This window comes from Bufo bufo, chromosome 5 (assembly GCF_905171765.1).
Source record: "Bufo bufo chromosome 5, aBufBuf1.1, whole genome shotgun sequence".
Lineage (NCBI taxonomy): Eukaryota > Metazoa > Chordata > Amphibia > Anura > Bufonidae > Bufo > Bufo bufo.
Window position 1 is genome coordinate 173,120,829 of NC_053393.1, and position 20,763 is coordinate 173,141,591.

At 44.2% G+C, this 20,763-nt stretch overlaps 1 protein-coding gene across 1 annotated transcript in view; it reads left to right on the forward strand.

Moving 5' to 3' along the window:
* RAB12 (RAB12, member RAS oncogene family) overlaps window positions 1-20,763 on the forward strand; it is a 50,168-nt gene that overhangs the window by 26,250 nt on the left and 3,155 nt on the right. Inside the window, exons 3-5 of the mRNA XM_040432605.1 lie at window positions 2,356-2,494; window positions 2,891-2,980; window positions 19,797-19,901. Coding sequence (XP_040288539.1) covers window positions 2,356-2,494; window positions 2,891-2,980; window positions 19,797-19,901 — 334 coding nt within the window. The remainder of the gene's footprint in view (window positions 1-2,355; window positions 2,495-2,890; window positions 2,981-19,796; window positions 19,902-20,763) is intronic.

Here is a 20,763-nt window from a genome sequence, read left to right on the forward strand (position 1 = left end):
TACTGCACCCACCCGATCAGCATGGGTTAATTTTTTTTATTTATTTTTTTATTATAGGAGTCTTCAGTTTCCAGTATAAGAAATATTTCCTGTTTTTGAGGATAAGCTGTAGTTTTGCTGTTGCTGAGATTATAATTTAACTGCAGAATTGCAGATGGATTTGTTTGACGTTCTCAATTTGAACAGTTCTAGAAATATTTTATTTAAAAAAACAACTAGTATTACAGCAAATTCTCTGCATTATTTACTGCTGGTCTTTATGCACTTTACATTTCCTGTATGCTTGTATTTGCTGCTGCCTGAATGCGATCATTAAACTCCAATTTCAGTCATTTGTCACCAAACATGCGTCTTCTCCATACATTTTGTTTTACCCTTAAGCGTAGTCGTGTGACTAATTTGTACATCTTGTCATTAATGTCTGTGTATGTGATTCACATATTCTAACTTTTTCCCCATTTGTTCACCATTTTATTAATCTCACTGTTGGCTTGTTTTGCTTTCGACTGACTACACTGATGGCTTCTCAGTAGCTACACCGGTCAGCTAATGCTTGAATGTATATGTGCCATGTCTTGGTCATTCACCTTTGTGTTTCTGTCTGGAATGCGGTTGCCACATGGCTGGTTATGTAGCAGGAGGTCTGCAGGCTCATCACAAGGTAACGCATTACTTTTTTCTGCTTTCTCTCCCACAGCTGCACTCAACTTTTTTAAAGGGGTTTTCTGGGAGTACAATATTCAAGGGCAGTCACATTCAAGGGCCTGGACTGCAATACCAAGCACAATGGCTATACAGCGCTGTATGTCGCTGGGCTTGGTATTCTGTGAAGATGCAGCAGCTGTCACCTTAGGCTACTTTCACAGTAGCAACAGCCTTCTCTGGCTGGCTGTTCCGGCGGAAGTCCGCTCTGGCCCCATTCACTATAATGGGGGCGGGCCGATGGTCCGCGCGGCCGGAATGAAACTACGGCATGTTTGCCTTGATGCGGCCGGACCTCCGAATGGGGCCGGAGCGGACTTCCGGTGGTTTGGTGCGCTAGCGGCAGCATTGACCCGTCAGGCTGTTCCCCCGCTGGAACAGCCTGCCGGAAAAGGCTCACGCTAGTGTGAAAGTAGCCTTAGCGCCATGGTATCCTCATACAGCTGATTGTGGGGGTTCCGGGTTTCGGACCCCCATCGATCAGATTATGGTAACCTATCCTGACAGTACTCCCAGAAAACCCCTTTAAAGTATGTGTTTTAGTCATTCTCTCTTGTCTTGTGTTTTCTTCCTAAACCCACACTTTTGTTCATTTGTAGCAATTGTAAATATTTCAACGGGGATTATTTTATTTTTGTTTATTGGGCAGTACATTCTAGAAATCGGGTTATGCCTGCAAGTTCAGGGTTTAAAGCGGGTTTCCAGTTATAATGATTTTTAAGCAAGTGCCCGCAGGCTGTCTGCTGAAACAGAGGATTCACACTTGCCTGCTCCACGCCGCCCCAGTCCTCTGCACTGCCTCTGCTGTTTCCATCGTCCACTCCCTGACTGGCTTCAGCAGTGATGTGGCCACAAGCAGCATGTCACCACTGAAGCCAGTCATTGGCTGGAGCGGTGCATGTGACCATGTCCATAGCCAGCTGGACATAAACGCCCTGAAGCCCGGACGATGGAACGCACGGGGGCGGCACGGATGACTGGAGCAGCACAGGTATGAATCTTCTGTTTCAGGGGGCAGGCTGTGGGCATTTGCTTAAAAATCACTATAACTGGAAGACCCCTGCCATAAAGCCTGTTAGCCTTGCATATACCCTATGACTGTTGACTTTGAGTGTGGATTGCATCCTGCCTTTGTAATGGGGAGGACGGAATCTGCAGCAGAACAGAGCATCTGAAAGTGTGTAGTATAAAATCTACCATTCATATTGCAATGTATTTTCCTGTAGAGAATGGAAAATATGATGGCATTAGACAGACCCCATTTTAAGTCAGTGGGGTACCTCTGGCGTTGTTGGTGTCCATCATATGATTAGTAATTTTAGGTTTTCTGCTCCTACGACAGAACAGAACCCCAGGACTGACAACGCTGATGTCCTTGCAGTGTGAATAATGTAGAGATTGTCTATGAATTCTGTATTACATTAGTAACTTCTAGAATAAACTCTTTCTCTATTGGGGTTTTATACATTAATAAAAAGATCACCCAGTAATTTGGGCATTTTCAGAAATCAGCGCCAAAATGCTTGAACTCCTTTCCAGCTCCTACAAATAAGGCTTTGTGTTTCTCAGTGTCAGTAGGCGTGAAGCTGAATGCTAATGGCTTCTCTTTATGGGGGACATCGTTTTCTACCATCCTGCTCTTGCTTTTTGCAGGGACACAGCTGGCCAGGAGCGCTTCAACAGTATTACTTCAGCCTATTACAGAAGTGCCAAGGGTATCATATTAGTCTATGATATCACCAAGAAAGAGACTTTTGATGACTTACCAAAATGGATGAAGATGATTGATAAGGTGGGCCTTCTACACAGTGGTTACATCATTCTATCTAATACTCCTATACAAAGCAGGCTTTCCAGCGAGATTCAAAATGTCTGTGTAAAGGTGTTTGCTGCTCAGGGTCAGGGATGGATTGTACCTCTAGTAGTTGTCTCCATTCATAATTGCCAGGGCACCACTATTTATACTGATGTTAGAAATGTGTGCATGTACCTGTGCTCACGTATGACTACTTCAGTATAATGCATACAGTAGTACATTGGTGGCGGACATATTCACTCTGCACTTTTAGCTATGGGATAGCAAGACATGGTTGTGGCCTTGCTTCACATGTGAAAATATAACTGACTAATATGTGGGAACATGGTTGTGACACCCAAAATGAGTAATTTATACTTTCTGTTCATGTAGTATGCGTCTGAGGATGCAGAACTCCTTCTAGTTGGAAACAAGCTGGACTGTGAAATTGACCGAGAAATCACTCGGCAGCAAGGAGAAAAGGTAAGAGTTCCACTTAAACACTTAAAGGGGTTCTGCACTTTGTTTAAACTGATGATCTATCCTCTGGATAGATCATCAGCATCTGATCGGCGGGGGTCCGACACCCGGGTCCCCCGCCGATCAGCTGTTTGAGAAGGCAGTGGCGCGGCCTTCCCACTGTTTACCGCAGAACCCCTTTAAGATTAGAAATCTTTGTCACATACCTTTCCATACATAATGCATAATTCTTTGTTGCTGGTTTTGAATGGGATAACACTCCTCAAATAGTGTTCTAGTCAATACTCAAGGAAAGCAGATTGTGGACCAGCTTACATCTATGAAGCTCCTCTACCTCACATGAACCGGTGGGGCAGACATTTTACATGCAGTAAACTTTCTTTAGTCTGGCATCTGATAAATCATAAAGTCTGCTAATCCAACACTTGTTCCTAGCAAATCACTAAATTATAAAATTGAATTTGACAAGACCCGAAACAGAAGACTGAGCAGAGATGAAAGAAAGAAATATTAAGCTCTTGAAATAGTCTAGTGGGTTTCATAGTGGATTTTGGTGCAGCTCTCTAGGTTTATTCGTGAATTTAATCTTCAATAATTTTTTATTGAATACTTTGCATAATACAGTAAATGCATGCCCAACACGGCATAATATCACAGTGTGAAGCATATCAAAGTACATTTTTCAGAAAGAAAACATACATAAAGTACATAACAAAAAACAAATAAGGTCCCATCAAAGCTCACGTTAATCTTGCCCATGCTGAGGTAAGTGTTGTAACATTATATATAAATCCCCACCTTTGACCCAAACTCGCCCTCCCGAAACCTCCAAATGTACCCGAGTCACCAAAGACATTCCGGCAAAGGCTCAGCATAGGGACTAGATAACCACGGCATCCAGTTATTAAGACATCGTATGCGTACGGAAGAAGAGGAAGCAAACATCAGTTCGCAATGCATGTGATGATTAACGGACTCAACCACTTCCGATGTTGACGGAGTACAAGGTAACTTCCACCTCCGCGCTATTACATTCCGCGCTGCGCTTATCAGATGGGCCATTACCCATCTTATCTTGAAAGGAATGACTTCTAAGCCTATTCCCAGAATGGAAAGAGCAGGGGTCAAATTGATTGTTGAATCCGTGACCTGCCGGACTAAAGCTTCCATCGCGTGCCAGAATTTTCGGGTGTAAGGGCATTCCCACCACATATGTAAGGGAGTACCAACTGACCCACACTTCCTCCAACATAATGGGGAGTAGCCAGGTGAACAGTGGGCTAGTCTATTTGGGGTCAAGTACCACCTGAGTTGTATTTTCCTGGCCTGCTCTATATGATTTAGACATTTAGTACATCTGAAGGACCATGACATTGCTTCCCTCCACTGGCTCATGGAAAAAACGGCACCCAGCTCTTGTTCCCATCTTAACATAAAAGATTGTTTCCCACTATCTTGGTCTAATAATAAGTTTAAGTATATACCAGAAATTTTCACTCTAAATTGCAGGGGTGATGCGACATAGGGCTGCAAAGGACTCTTACAAGAGTGAGGTTGAGTTAATGGGGAGTTATTTAACAACTGACGTATCTGTAGAAACTGGTAAAAAAGGGCATTAGGGATGAAGTAGGTGTCATGCAGTGACTGGAAATCTTTTAGGCCAGAGGTTGTGTAAAGACCCCCCAGCTTATCCAATCCTTTATCCACCCACGATTTCAGGTTCATATCAGAAATATGGTATTCAAGTGCTATGAGAGGAATGCTGTCTTTTGGCACCGTAAACCACTTCTTTACATTTCTCAAATACGACCATATGAAAAGAGACGCTTGCATTGTAGGGAGAGGAACCTCATAGCAAAGTCTCCCCAATTCATGAGCTGCTAGGATGGCTGGGAGTGAATGCTTTTTAACAAACGCCCTTTCTATCTCAAGCCACTTGTGGGGAGCGGATGGAGATCACCACTCCAGCGCCTGCTCCGCCAAGGAGGCCAAATAATACTTATACAGATCTGGTACCCCAAGTCCCCCAGCTCTAACCGAAGGATACAAAGAGGCCTTCGGGATTCTAGGGTGCTTATTCTGCCAAATAAACGCCAAGAGGTCTTTTTGGAGCATGGTTATCAATTTTTTAGGAACTTGCAGTGGGAGACATCTGAAACAGTAAAGTGCTTTTGGTAGGGATAACATTTTTGCAGCATTGATTCTCGCCACCCAGGATAACTGGACCTGCGCCATACGGGAATAGTCACCTTGTAGGTCCTTTCTTAGGCGATTAAAATTAATGGAAACTGTCTCAGCCGAGCTTCGTGCTAACTCTATCCCTAAATATGGAATGGACCGATCTGACCATTTGAAAGGGGTATATTTGCTTTAACCTATCCATTGTGGCTACAGGTAAGTGGAAATCTAAAACCTTGGTTTTGCTCTCATTTAGTTTATAAAAAGAACAATTTGAAAATTGCTGCAGTATTTGATGTAGTGCTATTAAAGAGCTTTCAGGGTTCGATATTGTTAATATAACGTCATCAGCATATAATCCAATCACGTGAGAAGCATCTCCCGCTTTAATTCCCTGTATGCTGTGACATGCCCGAATCCTAGCAGCCAGAGGTTCCATTATCAACGCAAAAATCAACGGCGACAATGGACACCCCTGTCTGGTCCCATTGGTTATCTTAAAAGGTCTAGACATATAACCTGAGGCAAGAACAGTAGCCGAGGGGGTTGTATATAGCCCCATTACACCAGCCCTAATATTACCATGGAAACCAAAGGGCTAAAGCACCCGGTCCAGGTACCCCCAATGCACCCTATCAAATGCTTTTTCAGCATCTAGGGAAATAAACATTGTGGGGGACCTGGACTTCCCTGCAATATGGATAAGATCAAGCATGCGTCTAGTGCCGTCCCTGCACTGCCTTCCAGGCACAAACCCAACCTGGTCTGGGTCTACTAGTTCTGGCAAAAACTGATTAATCCTAGTGGCCAATATTTTTGCGTACAATTTTAAATCCGCATTAAGTAGGGATATGGGGCGGAAATTGGCAGGCGCATCTGGGGTCTTGCCCGGCTTCGGGATGGTTACTACCGTGGCCGAAAGCATCTCCGTTGGAATAAACCCTGTTTGGAAAAAAGTATTATATATCGAGCACAAATTGGGGAGGAGCTGGGGCAGAAACTCTTTGTAATATGCCACAATAAAACCGTCCGGTCCTGGCGCTTTTCCCGTAGGGGTAGTTTTTAGAGCTGCTCGTACCTCTGCTTCCGCAATTGGCAAGTTGAGAGTAGTTAATTGGGCATCTGACAGCGTGGGAAGTTTTAGGTGCTCTAGAAAATCTGCAATGGACGCTTCTGTTGGTTAAGGGGTTGCAACATCTTCCTTCAAATTATAAAGTTTCGCATAATATGAAGCTATGGCATTAGTGATTTCTTGCGGATGCGTGAGAACAGACCCATTATAATGCATTTTCTCTATTCTGGAGTTAGCCGCCCTTTTCTTAAGTCTGTTAGCTAACAGGGAGCCTGCCCTATCCCCCATATGATAGTGAGACATCTTAAATCTGCTGATTACTCGCTCATGTTCATATAAGAGATACGCCCTCAACTTAGAACGGACATTCTGCAATTTCAAAAGGTGAGCTGAAGAGGGATTATCCTTGTATCGTTGGTGTGCTGACTCCAGCTCTGATAACGCCTCATTAAGCTGCCGATCTCTAGCTTTTTTCAAACGAGAGGCTGCCTGCAAGAATATACCTCTCATATAGGCCTTGTGAGCCAACCACAGAGTAGATGACGAAATATCAGGGGTGCTATTCAGAAGGAAGAACTCCTTCAGACTAGCGCGGAATTCTTCCAGTCTCTTAGAACTTTTGAGCAAGTACTGATTCAGCCTCCAATTTGGGGGTGATTGGGAGGGCAAGCCCATATTGAGTTCCATTGCTATAGGGGCATGATCCGACCAAGTGGCTAGCAGAATGTCCGTCCTAAGTACCCCTTGCAAAATATCCCTAGAGACCAGGAAGTAATCGATCCGGGACTGTGTGTGATGTGCGGAAGAAATATGCGTATAATCTCTCTCCCCCATGCTGGTACCGCCAGATGTCATGCAAGGAAGTGTTTTTTATAGCTTCTTTTAGACCCTTCCGGCGGGGCTTAGCATGGGTGAGACAGTCCATCCCCACATCAATTGGAATGTTAAAGTCCCCACCCATTATGATAGCACCCTTCGCCACCTTTTAAGATTTTCTTATGCAATCTGTTGAAAAAGGAGATCTGTCTGACATTTGGTGCATAAACCGAAACCATCGTACACAATTTACCTTCAAGTGAACATATCAGGATAACATATCTACCTTCCTTGTCTGTGATGCATTGGTGTAATGTGAACGCAACAGAGCCCCTTATACATATGAGGGTGCCAGCCTTACGCCTTTGGGCAGCAGGGGAGTGAAAAATATGCGGATACAATCGATGAGTACATCTGTGCTGATCTGCTCCCACCAAATGCGTCTCTTGAATGAAAGCCACATCGCATTTGCTGCGGAGCAGATCCCGCCACATCTGAGAGCGACGAAATGGGGAGTTCAGACCACGAACATTATTAGAATAAAATTTCAGCCCCGCCATAAGAAGATGCATAACGTACTAGGTGTGAGCATAAGGGGCATTATGAGGCTGAGGTAGAGATCAAAATATGTGGGCCACATATCAGAGCACAAGCAAATTGGGACAACAAAAAACAACATAACATTAGCAAAAATAAAAACGGAAAGGAAACGGTGATTAGACATCCCAAAACTGCAATGAGCAGGGTTCTAGAGTCTAAAAAGGGGGGTCTGCTTAAAGGGTGACCACCACCCTAACACCAGAAGAGCAGACCTAGTGGGGGGGGAAAAGAGATAAGTTCTTGCGTATCTCCCATCCCGCACATCCAGAAGGATAAAGTAGGTGAGGGAGTCCTGGAAATCACGTTTGTTCCCATTCTGGCGCAATTCTCGCCGACTTGTTTCCATGGTCTTCTGCAGAATTGGCATTCTCTCCGATTGAAAGCAGGCCCATCTTATGTAGAAGGACAGAGGCATCCTGTGGAGTGTTGCAAGCGGTCATCTGCCCCTTCACCGAGATCAGTAGCTTTACAGGGAAGCCCCAGCGATAACGGATATTCTTGTCACGAAGGGTACGTGTAAATTGCGCAAACTCCTTCCTCTTCGCTAGTGTGGCTGCGGACAGGTCTGCGAACACTTTAATGTCCTTAAAGGTTTCAGTTGGTGTCGGATTTTGCCGCAGGTTTCGAAGAAAGTGAGCTTTGGCATGGTAAAAATGAATTCGCGCTATGACGTCACGCGTGAGAGAAGGGTCTAGTCCCTTTGGCTTAGGGATACGATGAATTCTGTCAATCAGCAAGTCTCGCTCAGATAACTCAGGCACGGCTTCTTTAAGCAGAGTTTGCAAGTAAAACTCCAGCTCTGCTGGGCCTACTGTCTCCGGAATTCCTCTAATGCGCACATTATTACGCCTATGGCGATCTTCCATATCCTGTATCTTTTCTTTTATGGCCGCCACATCCTCCTCCAGCGCTTCATGCGCATCGATCAGAGAGTTGTGTGACGCAGCATATTCAGCCATTTTGCTTTCCACGTGGGTGACTCTGTCTCCTACTCCCTGTATATCACGCTGCAAATCTTTAATCATGCTGGAGATGTCCGCTTTCAGCGAGGATCTTAGGGAGTCCAGCAGTGTGCGCAGTGTCTCCTCTGTAATCGGGAGAGCCCCAGCTTCAGCAGAAAGGAGAAGCGGTGGGCCTCCACATGCTGCAGGGGAGGGAGCAGGAGTCACAGAGAGCCGGGGAGAACAAGCGGGAGATCCCTCAGGTCCGGCGCTTGATGGTGGCGTTCTGGGGAAGAACTCTGTCATTTTCTTCGGCGCCTGCCTCTTTCTAATCTTGCCCATTCTGGGAACCAGGTAAGTGAGCGTAGTGTGTGTCAGGGCCCCTCAGGAGTAATATTTGAGCCGCTATGGATATGCGGGAAGCGGAGCTACAGTCTCAAGCAGCCGCCGCCATCAACGCGCAGGCCACACCCCCCTTTATTTGTGAATTTAAACTGTGCCAAAAAGGGTATTTGAAATTCTGCAGTTTGTGTAGAAGCCACTGTTGATTTTTTTTTTTTTATACTGTAAGGGAATGGGGTTTTACTTGTATATTATTTCTACAACAAATGCATGATGTTTGAACTTGGCCTAGGAATAAAATAGAGAATAAGAGATCAAAAAGGGCATCTGTCAGCAGATTTGTACCTATGAAACTGGCTGACCTGTTGCATGTGTGCTTGGCAGCTGAAGGCATCTGTGTTGGTCCCATATTCATATGTGCCCGCATTGCTGAGAAAATGGAAGTTTTAATATATGCAAATGAGCCTCTAGGAGCAACGGGGGCGTTGTTGTTACTCCCAGAAGGTCTGCTGTGTATGCAACGCCCTCTGCATTTTTATTGACAGGGCCAGGCAGTGTTAAAGGGGTTAAAAACCTATAGCCACCTCATTATCCAAGTTGTCCCCAGATCAAAAATAGCATAAATCCTAACCAAAAGAAAGATCAATGGGACTATAACTATAAAATATGTAATAATCTTTATTAATCAAAATATATACCGGTAATTTAAATACAATTGTAAGGAGAAAGATGCATAAAAAATACATGGGGTAAATAGATCAGATTTAGCACTTATGTCACAGATGTAATATTGGGAAACAGGCCCCAAGCTCTTATATCAGGCTACATAATAAAGCCAAGTACATAGAAGATACCAAAAAGCCCTAAGGCCTCTTTCACACGAGCGTGTCCGGATAAGGTCTGGATGCATTGCGGCAAACCCGCGTGAGTAGGTACACAATTGCAGTCAGTTTTGACTGTGATTGCGTTCCGTTGTTCAGTTTTTATCGCGCGGGTGCAATGCGTTTTGCACGCGCGTGATAAAAAACTGAATGTGATACCCAGAGCCGAACTTCTTCACAGAAGTTCAGGTTTGGGTTCAAGGTTGTGTAGATTGTATTATTTTCCCTTATAACATGGTTATAAGGGAAAATAATAGCATTCTGAATACAGAATGCATAGTACAATAGGGCTTGAGGGGTTAAAAAAAAAAAGAATAATAATTTAACTCACCTTAATCCACTTGTTCGCTCAGCCGGCATCTCTTCTGTCTTGTTCTGTGAGGAATAGGACCTTTGATGACGTCACTACGCTCATCACATGGTCCGTCACATGATCTTTTACCATGGTGATGGATCATGTGACGGACCATGTGAGGAACGTAGTGACGTCATCAAAGGTCCTATTCCTCACAGAACAAGACAGAAGAGATGCCGGCTGCGCGAACAAGTGGATTAAGGTGAGTTAACCACCTCAGCCCCCAGTGCTTAAACACCCTGAAAGACCAGGCCACTTTTTACACTTCTGACCTACACTACTTTCACCGTTTATTGCTCGGTCATGCAACTTACCACCCAAATGAATTTTACCTCCTTTTCTTCTCACTAATAGAGCTTTCATTTGGTGGTATTTCATTGCTGCTGACATTTTTACTTTTTTTGTTATTAATCGAAATTTAACGATTTTTTTGCAAAAAAAAGACATTTTTCACTTTCAGTTGTAAAATTTTGCAAAAAAAACGAGATCCATATAGAAATTTTGCTCTAAATTTATAGTTCTACATGTCTTTGATAAAAAAAAAATGTTTGGGTAAAAAAAAAATGGTTTGGGTAAAAGTTATAGCGTTTACAAACTATGGTACAAAAATGTGAATTTCCGCTTTTTGAAGCAGCTCTGACTTTCTGAGCACCTGTCATGTTTCCTGAGGTTCTACAATGGCCAGACAGTACAAACACCCCACAAATGACCCCATTTCGGAAAGTACACACCCTAAGGTATTCGCTGATGGGCATAGTGAGTTCATAGAACTTTTTATTTTTTGTCACAAGTTAGCGGAAAATGATGATTTTTTTTTTTTTATTTTTTTTTCTTACAAAGTCTCATATTCCACTAACTTGTGACAAAAAATAAAAACTTCTATGAACTCACTATGCCCATCACGAAATACCTTGGGGTCTCTTCTTTCCAAAATGGGGTCACTTGTGGGGTAGTTATACTGCCCTGGCATTCTAGGGGCCCAAATGTGTGGTAAGGAGTTTGAAATCAAATTCTGTAAAAAATGACGAGTGAAATCCGAAAGGTGCTCTTTGGAATATGGGCCCCTTTGCCCACCTAGGCTGCAAAAAAGTGTCACACATCTGGTATCTCCGTATTCAGTAGAAGTTGGGGAATGTGTTTTGGGGTGTCTTTTTACATATACCCATGCTGGGTGAGAGAAATATCTTGGTCAAATGCCAACTTTGTATAAAAAAATGGGAAAAGTTGTCTTTTGCCAAGATATTTCTCTCACCCAGCAGGGGTATATGTAAAATTACACCCCAAAACACATTCCCCACCTTCTCCTGAGTACGGAGATACCAGATGTGTGACACTTTTTTGCAGCCTAGGTGGGCAAAGGGGCCCATATTCCAAAGAGCACCTTTCGGATTTCACAGGTCATTTATTACAGAATTTGATTTCAAACTCCTTACCACACATTTGGGCCACTAGAATGCCAGGGCAGTATAACTACCCCACAAGTGACCCCATTTTGGAAAGAAGACACCCCAAGGTATTCGCTGATGGGCATAGTGAGTTCATGGAAGTTTTTATTTTTTGTCACAAGTTAGTGGAATATGAGACTTTGTATAAAAAAAAAAAAAAAAAAAAAAAATCAGCATTTTCCACTAACTTGTGACAAAAAATAAAAAATTCTAGGAACTCGCCATGCCCCTCACGGAATACCTTGGGGTGTCTTCTTTCCAAAATGGGGTCACTTGTGGGGTAGTTATACTGCCCTGGCATTTTCCAGGGGCCCTAATGTGTGGTAAGTAGGTAAATGACCTGTGAAATCCTAAAGGTGCTCTTTGGAATATGGGCCCCTTTGCCCACCTAGGCTGCAAAAAAGTGTCACACATGTGGTATCGCCGTATTCAGGAGAAGTTGGGGAATGTGTTTTGGGGTGTCATTTTACATATACCCTTGCTGGGTGAGAGAAATATCTTGGCAAAAGACAACTTTTCCCATTTTTTTATACAAAGTTGGCATTTGACCAAGATATTTCTCTCACCCAGCATGGGTATATGTAAAATGACACCCCAAAACACATTCCCCAACTTCTCCTGAGTACGGCGATACCAGATGTGTGACACTTTTTTGCAGCCTAGATGCGCAAAGGTGCCCAAATTCCTTTTAGGAGGGCATTTTTAGACATTTGGATACCAGACTTCTTCTCACGCTTTGGGGCCCCTAGAATGCCAGGGCAGTATAAATACCCCACATGTGACCCCATTTTGGAAAGAAGACACCCCAAGGTATTCAATGAGGGGCATGGCGAGTTCATAGAAAAAAAAAATTTTTGGCACAAGTTAGCGGAAATTGATATTTTTAATTTTTTTCTCACAAAGTCTCCCGTTCCGCTAACTTGGGACAAAAATTTCAATCTTTCATGGACTCAATATGCCCCTCACGGAATACCTGGGGGTGTCTTCTTTCCGAAATGGGGTCACATGTGGGGTATTTATACTGCCCTGGCATTCTAGGGGCCCTAAAGCGTGAGAAGAAGTCTGGAATATAAATGTCTAAAAAATTTTACGCATTTGGATTCCGTGAGGGGTATGGTGAGTTCATGTGAGATTTTATTTTTTGACACAAGTTAGTGGAATATGAGACTTTGTAAGAAAAAAAAATAAAAAATCCGCTAACTTGGGCCAAAAAAATGTCTGAATGGAGCCTGACAGGGGGGGTGATCAATGACAGGGGGGGTGATCAATGACAGGGGGAGTGATCAATGACAGGGGGAGTGATCAATGACAGGGGGAGTGATCAATGACAGGGGGGGTGATCAATGACAGGGGGGGTGATCAATGACAGGGGGGTGATCAGAGAGTCTATATGGGGTGATAACCACAGTCATTGATCACGCCCGTGTAAGGCTTCATTCAGACGTCCGTATGCGTTTTGCGGATCCGATCCATCTATCAGTGCATCCGTAAAAATCATGCGGACATCTGAATGGAGCTTTACAGGGGGTTGATCAATGACAGGGGGGTGATCAGGGAGTCTATATGGGGTGATCACCACAGTCATTGATCATGCCCCTGTAAGGCTTCATTCAGACGTCCGGATGCGTTTTGCGGATCCGATCCATCTATCAGTGGATCCGTAAAAATCATGCGGACGTCTGAATGGAGCTTTACAGGGGGGTAATCAATGACAGGGGGGTAATCAATGACAGGGGGGTGATCAGGGAGTCTATATGGGGTGATCACCACAGTCATTGATCACGCCCCTGTAAGGCTTCATTCAGACGTCCGGATGCGTTTTGCGGATCCGATCCATCTATCAGTGCATCCGTAAAAATCATGCGGACATCTGAATGGAGCTTTACAGGGGGTTGATCAATGACAGGGGTGTAATCAATGACGGGGGTGATCAGGGAGTCTATATGGGGTGATAACCACAGTCATTGATCACGCCCCTGTAAGGCTTCATTCAGACGTCCGGATGCGTTTTGCGGATCCGATCCATCTATCAGTGCATCCGTAAAAATCATGCGGACATCTGAATGGAGCTTTACAGGGGGTTGATCAATGACAGGGGTGTAATCAATGACAGGGGGGTGATCAGGGAGTCTATATGGGGTGATAACCACAGTCATTGATCACGCCCCTGTAAGGCTTCATTCAGACGTCCGTATGCGTTTTGCGGATCCGATCCATCTATCAGTGCATCCGTAAAAATCATGCGGACATCTGAATGGAGCTTTACAAGGGGGTGATCAGGGAGTCTATATGGGGTGATCACCACAGTCATTGATCATGCCCCTGTAAGGCTTCATTCAGACGTCCGGATGCGTTTTGCGGATCGGATCCATCTATCAGTGCATCCGTAAAAATCATGCGGACATCTGAATGGAGCTTTACAGGGGGGTGATCAGGGAGTCTATATGGGGTGATCACCACAGTCATTGATCATGCCCCTGTAAGGCTTCATTCAGACGTCCGGATGCGTTTTGCGGATCGGATCCATCTATCAGTGCATCCGTAAAAATCATGCGGACATCTGAATGGAGCTTTACAGGGGGGTGATCAGGGAGACTATATGGGGTGATCACCACAGTCATTGATCATGCCCCTGTAAGGCTTCATTCAGACGTCCGGATGCGTTTTGCGGATCCGATCCATCTATCAGTGCATCCGTAAAAATCATGCGGACGTCTGAATGGAGCTTTACAGGGGGGTAATCAATGACAGGGGTGTAATCAATGACGGGGGTGATCAGGGAGTCTATATGGGGTGATAACCACAGTCATTGATCACGCCCCTGTAAGGCTTTATTCAGACGTCCGGATGCGTTTTGCGGATCCGATCCATCTATCAGTGGATCCGTAAAAATCATGCGGACGTCTGAATGGAGCTTTACAGGGGGTTGATCAATGACAGGGGGGGTAATCAATGACAGGGGGGTGATCAGGGAGTCTATATGGGGTGATCAGGGGCTAATAAGGGGTTAATAAGTGACGGGGGGGGGGGGTGTAGTGTAGTGTAGTGGTGCTTGGTGGGACTTTACTGAGCTACCTGTGTCCTCTGGTGGTCGATCCAAACAAAGGGGACCACCAGAGGACCAGGTAGCAGGTATATTAGACGCTGTTATCAAAACAGCGTCTAATATACCTGTTAGGGGTTAAAAAAAACACATTTCCAGCCTGCCAGCGAACGATCGCCGCTGGCAGGCTGGAGATCAACTCTCTTACCTTCCGTTCCTGTGAGCGCGCGCGCCTGTGTGCGCGCGTTCACAGGAAGTCTCGGCTCGCGCGAGATGACGCATATATGCGTGACTCTGCGCAGGGCTGCCACCTCCGGAACGCGATCCTGCGTTAGGCGGTCCGGAGGTGGTTAAAAAATGATTTTTATTTTTTTTTAACCCCTCAAGCCCTATTGTACTATGCATTCTGTATTCAGAATGCTATTATTTTCCCTTATAACCATGGTATAAGGGAAAATAACAAAGATCGGGTCCCCATCCCGATCGTCTCCTAGCTACCGTGCGTGAAAATCGCACCGCATCCGCACTTTTCTTGCGATTTTCACGCAGCCCCATTCACTTCTATGGGGCCTGCGTTGTGTGAAAAACGCACAAAATAGAGCTTGCTGCGATTTTCACGCAACGCAGAAGTGATGCGTGAAAATCACCGCTCATGTGCACAGCCTCATAGAAATGAATGGGTCCGGATTCAGTGCGGGTGCAATGTGTTCAACTCGCGCATTGCACCCACGCGGAAAACTCGCCCGTGTGAAAGGGGCCTAATAATTGCACTCCACCGGAGGAACAGAAAATACAAAACGTAATAATACCAAACGCTGGGTGCATGGATATTACATGGAGCTATAGATAGTCCACTTAGCTTCCAGCTGAATATATAGTGCTGAGTACATTTGAGGGCTTTATAATACCTGAGGCTGAGTACATAAATATTGCACAAAGCTGCAGATAATATACTTGACTTCTAGCTGGATATATAGTGCTGAATACATGGAAAATACACAGAGTCCTAGGTGCTATATTTCACCAGAGCAGTAATACTGGTGCTTTGCTGAATACATATAGATGATAAAATATAATGATCAAGTCAATAATTACACATGGCACACATAAGCCCATGTACAGCAATTTTTTGCATGTATATATGTGTGCCATGTGTAATTATTGACTTGATCATTATATTTTATCATCTATATGTACTCAGCTTTAGGGCTAGCTATATTTTGTATGTATTTAGCTGGAAGCTAAGTGGAGGATCTATAGCTCCGTGTAATATCCATGCACCCAGCCTTTGGTATTAATAGGTTCTTATATGTACTCAGCTTTATATATTTAGTCTGATATACTATCTTGGGCCTCTATCTTTTGTTGCCCTGGTGGAGTGCTTGATATACAGTCTGGTCCATAAATATTGGGACATCGTCACAATTATAACATTTTTGGCTCTATACACCACCACAATGGATTTAAAATGAAACAAACAAGATGTGCTTTAACTGCAGAATGTCAGCTTTAATTTGAGGGTATTTACATCCAAATCAGGTGAACGGTGTAGGAATTACAACAGTTTGCATGTGTGCCTCCCACTTGTTAAGGGACCAAAAGTAATGGGACAATTGGCTTCTCAGCTGTTCCATGGCCAGGTGTGTGTTATTCCCTCATTATCCCAATTACAATGAGCAGATAAAAGGTCCAGAGTTCATTTCAAGTGTGCTATTTGCATTTGGAATCTGTTGCTGTCAACTCTCAACATGAGATCCAAAGAGCTGTCACTATCAGGGAAGCAAGCCATTATTAGGCTGAAAAAACACAACAAACCCATCAGAGTGATAGCAAAAACATTAGGCGTGGCCAAAACAACTGTTTGGAACAGTCTTAAAAAGAAGGAACTCATCGGTGAGCTCAGCAACACCAAAAGACCCGGAAGACCATGGAAAACAACTGTGGTGGATGACCGAAGAATTCTTTCCCTGATGAAGAAAACACCCATTCACAACAGTTGGCCAGATCAAGAACACTCTCCAGGAGGTAGGTGTATGTGTGTCAAAGTCAACAATCAAGAGAAGACTTCACCAGAGTGAATACAGAGGGTTCACCACAAGATGTAAACCATTGGTGAGCCTCAAAAACAGGAAGGCCAGATTAGAGTTTGCCAAACGACATCTAAAAAAGCCTTCACAGTTCTGGAACAACATCCTATGGACAGATGAGACCAAGATCAACTTGTACCAGAGTGATGGAAAGAGAAGAGTATGGAGAAGGAAAGGAACTGCTCATGATCCTAAGCATACCACCTCAGCAGTGAAGCATGGTGGTGGTAGTGTCATGGCGTGGGCATGTATGGCTGCCAATGGAACTGGTTCTCTTGTATTTATTGATGATGTGACTGCTGACAAAAGCAGCAGGATGAATTCTGTAGTGTTTCGGGCAATATTATCTGCTCCTATTCAGCCAAATGCTTCAGAACTCATTGGATGGCCTTTCACAGTGCAGATGGACAGTGACCCAAAGCATACTGCAAAAGCAACCAAAGAGTTTTTTAAGGGAAAGAAGTGGAATGTTATGCAATGGCCAAGTCAATCACCTGACCTGAATCGGATTGAGCATGCATTTCACTTGCTGAAGACAAAACTGAAGGGGAAATGCCCCAAGAACAAGCAGGAACTGAAGACAGTTGCAGTAGAGGCCTGGCAGAGCATCACCAGGGATGAAACCCAGCGTCTGGTGATGTCTATGCGTTCCAGACTTCAGGCTGTAATTGACTGCAAAGGATTTGCAACCAGGCATTAAAAAGTGAAAGTTTGATTTATGATTATTATTCTGTCCCATTACTTTTGGTCCCTTAATAAGTGGGAGGCACATATGCAAACTGTTGTAATTCCTGCGCCGTTCACCTGATTTGGATGTAAATACCCTCAAATTAAAGCTGACAGTCTGCAGTTAAAGCACATCTTGTTCGTTTCATTTCAAATCCATTGTGGTGGTGTATAGAGCCAAAAATGTTAGAATTGTGTCGATGTCCCAATATTTATGGACCTGACTGTATGTAGCCTGTTATAATATTTTTCTGGGGTTTGTATTTTCTGTTCCCCTGGTGGAGTGCAATTATTAGGGCTTTTTGGTATCTTCTATGTACTTGGCTTTATTATGAAGCCTGATATAAGAGCTTGGGGCCTGTTTCCCAATATTACAACTGTGACATAAGTGCTATATCTGATCTATGTACCCCATGTATTTTTTCTAGATCTTTCTCCTTACAATTGTATTTAAATTACGGTATATATTTTGATAAATAAAGATTATTACATATTTTATAGTTATAGTACCATTGATCTTTCTTAGTGTTAAAGTGGTTGTCTGGGTTCAGAGCTGAAGCCAGACATATCCCCATTTTCACCCGGGCAGGCCCTCTGTTATGGTACTTCAGGCTCCAATGCAGCACAGGGCAAGGGCCAGTTGTTTTTTTGTCTTTTTTTCACACTGCTAGGTGGAGGCTTCCACCTAGCAGTGTTCCCAGTGATGTCACCGGCACTGATGGGCGGGCTTTAGCGCTGCCCTGGCTGTTTTACAGGCTAGAACAGCACTAAAGCCTGCCCATTAGTGCCGGTGACGTCACTGGGCTCACTGCTAAGCGGAACCTTCCGCCTAGCTTTACCCATGGAGAGCCCGGTACGTCACGGGATCTCCAGAAAAAGCCCTTGCCTTGCCTGATACTGCAGGGCATGGTGCAGTATGAGTCTTTAGGAGAAGTCAGGACCAGATGTGATCACATTTACACTGCCTGGCCTTGTCAAATTGCAGAGGGCCTCAGTTGCAGAGAGAGCTAAGCCTCTAGGTATAACGGCAACGCCCCCGTTGCTCCTAGAGTCTCATTTGCATATATTAAAACATCACTTTTCTCAGCAATGCGGGCACATATGAACATGGGACCAACACAGATGCCTTCAGCTGCCAAGTGCACATGAAACTGGCTGACCTGTTACACAGGTACAAATCTGCTACAGATGCCCTTTTAATTGAATACTCTTGAGGGATTATTATTAGCCACCATTTCTTATTGCTCAAGAATTGTGATTAATACAGTACTTTTCTTTGCATTCAGCCATGCTGCCTGGTAATATAAAAAGGGTATACTAACTTAAAGGGGTTGTCTCATCTCGCTATTACTAAGACGAGATGAGACACAGTCCCGACCACCTCCCGACCGGGAAACAGCAGAGCACTCTCGCGGTCACTGTTTCAGTAGCTCCTGTTGCCGTGCATGTGAGCTACGGAAACAGCATAGCTTGCTGTGTTATTCTGCTTCCATAGCTCACATGCACGGCAATGAGAGCTACTGAAACAGTGAGCAGAATGAGAGCTACTGAAACAGTAAAGGCGGAATGAGACAACCCCTTTAATATCATGGTTGAGCCTGCACAGATATGGCATTAAAGGAGTTGTCTGGGTTCAGAGCTGAACCTGGACATACCTCCATTTTCACCCAGGCAGCCCCCCTGACTTGAGCATCGGAGCAGTTCATGCTTCAAGGCATTTTCAAGAGTTCCGGTGACGAACTGGGCTCTTCATGGGGCTGGCAGGAAGCCCGGTGACGTCATCGGCACTGATGGGCAGGCTTTAGCGCTCCGCCCGGCAGTGTGTTAATGTAAACAAAAGAGCCCGTGCCCTGCGCGATCTAGCGCTGGGCAAGGGAGCGCATTGGAGCCTGAGATGCTCCGATGCTAACATCAGGGGGCTGCCTGGGTGTAAATATGGGTATGTCCGGGTTCAGCTCTGAACCTGGACAACCCCTTTAACCTATGTATTAACTTAAATAATTGTGGCATGTAAAGCATAGCACAAAGTGTACGTCTAGGTGTGGTGGGCGTTTTGGTATATCACGTGTAAAGTTGCACATACGCATTATCTTATTGCTGAAATGAGTGTTTATATGGTATGTTTCCAAGTGGGTGTTACTTCAGTAAATGTCTAAACTGGAAAATTTACTGTAGATTAATGGGAAGTGTGACATTTCACAATAGGTAGATACAGTAAATATATGTATTTAGTTAGCTGCAATGTATCGGCATGTTTTATAGTTCACAGCTATGTATGCCCTTAGTTCTATATTGTTAACTGTGTATTATTCTCCTGTATGTCTATCATTTAGTTTGCACAACAGATAACTGGGATGCGTTTCTGTGAATCAAGTGCCAAGGACAACTTTAATGTAGATGAAATCTTTTTAAAGCTGGTTGATGACATATTGAAAAAGGTAAGTGTTTACTTTACCTGTCTTAAAGGCTATCCAATTTTTTTAATTCCTCATTTTGGGCAAAAAAAATGTTTTTATTTATCCTTGGCATGCTATTAATGAGGTTATTTGAGTTGAGGAATGTTCTGCCACTCTGAATGCATTTGGTCACACACATAATCACGATCCATTGCTGGCAGGTCCCTTTGCAATTGCCGACCAATGATGTCCTAGATGTGCCCGATGAGAGACAAGTCCAGAGATGCTGCAGGACATGGCATTGTCCTGTTGAAATTGGCTCCTGGGACACTTTGGAGAAATGGCCATTCCACTGGTTTCACCCAGTTAAACCAGTACCCTCTTGCTCTGCACTGATGAGGCGTAGTCACCCCAAAACAGCTGTCTGCAGATGATTGCTGGATAAATTATTATCAAAGTCATTTCTTAAGGCCTATTTGAAAGTCTGAACATTGACTTATCGAAGAACTACCTTACATCTGGTGGCATTAGCGGCAGAGCTTGCAGAGATCATTTGCATAGCTTGTTACAACCAAATCAATGTAAATGTTAGTGTACTTGAAATGAAGATTAGAGGTGTCTTGCTAGAGTACATCGTGCCACCCCACACCAAAATGCCTGAAGTAGGACCAGTGTGAGGTTCCTTCTTTATGGCGTTGCCCATGTGGTCTCCAGACCAATCTCTGGCTAATATTGCATCCGAGAAAAGCGGGAAGCATCGCTGAAGAAGATAGAACTCCATTCCAGCCTCCATTGCTGTGCACAATAATAAATAAAAGGGTTTCTGTGGCTCACCAGACGGTCAGTATGGATAGAGGTGCTCAATCACCGGTACACCTAAGACCATAAGGATATATTAAAATAG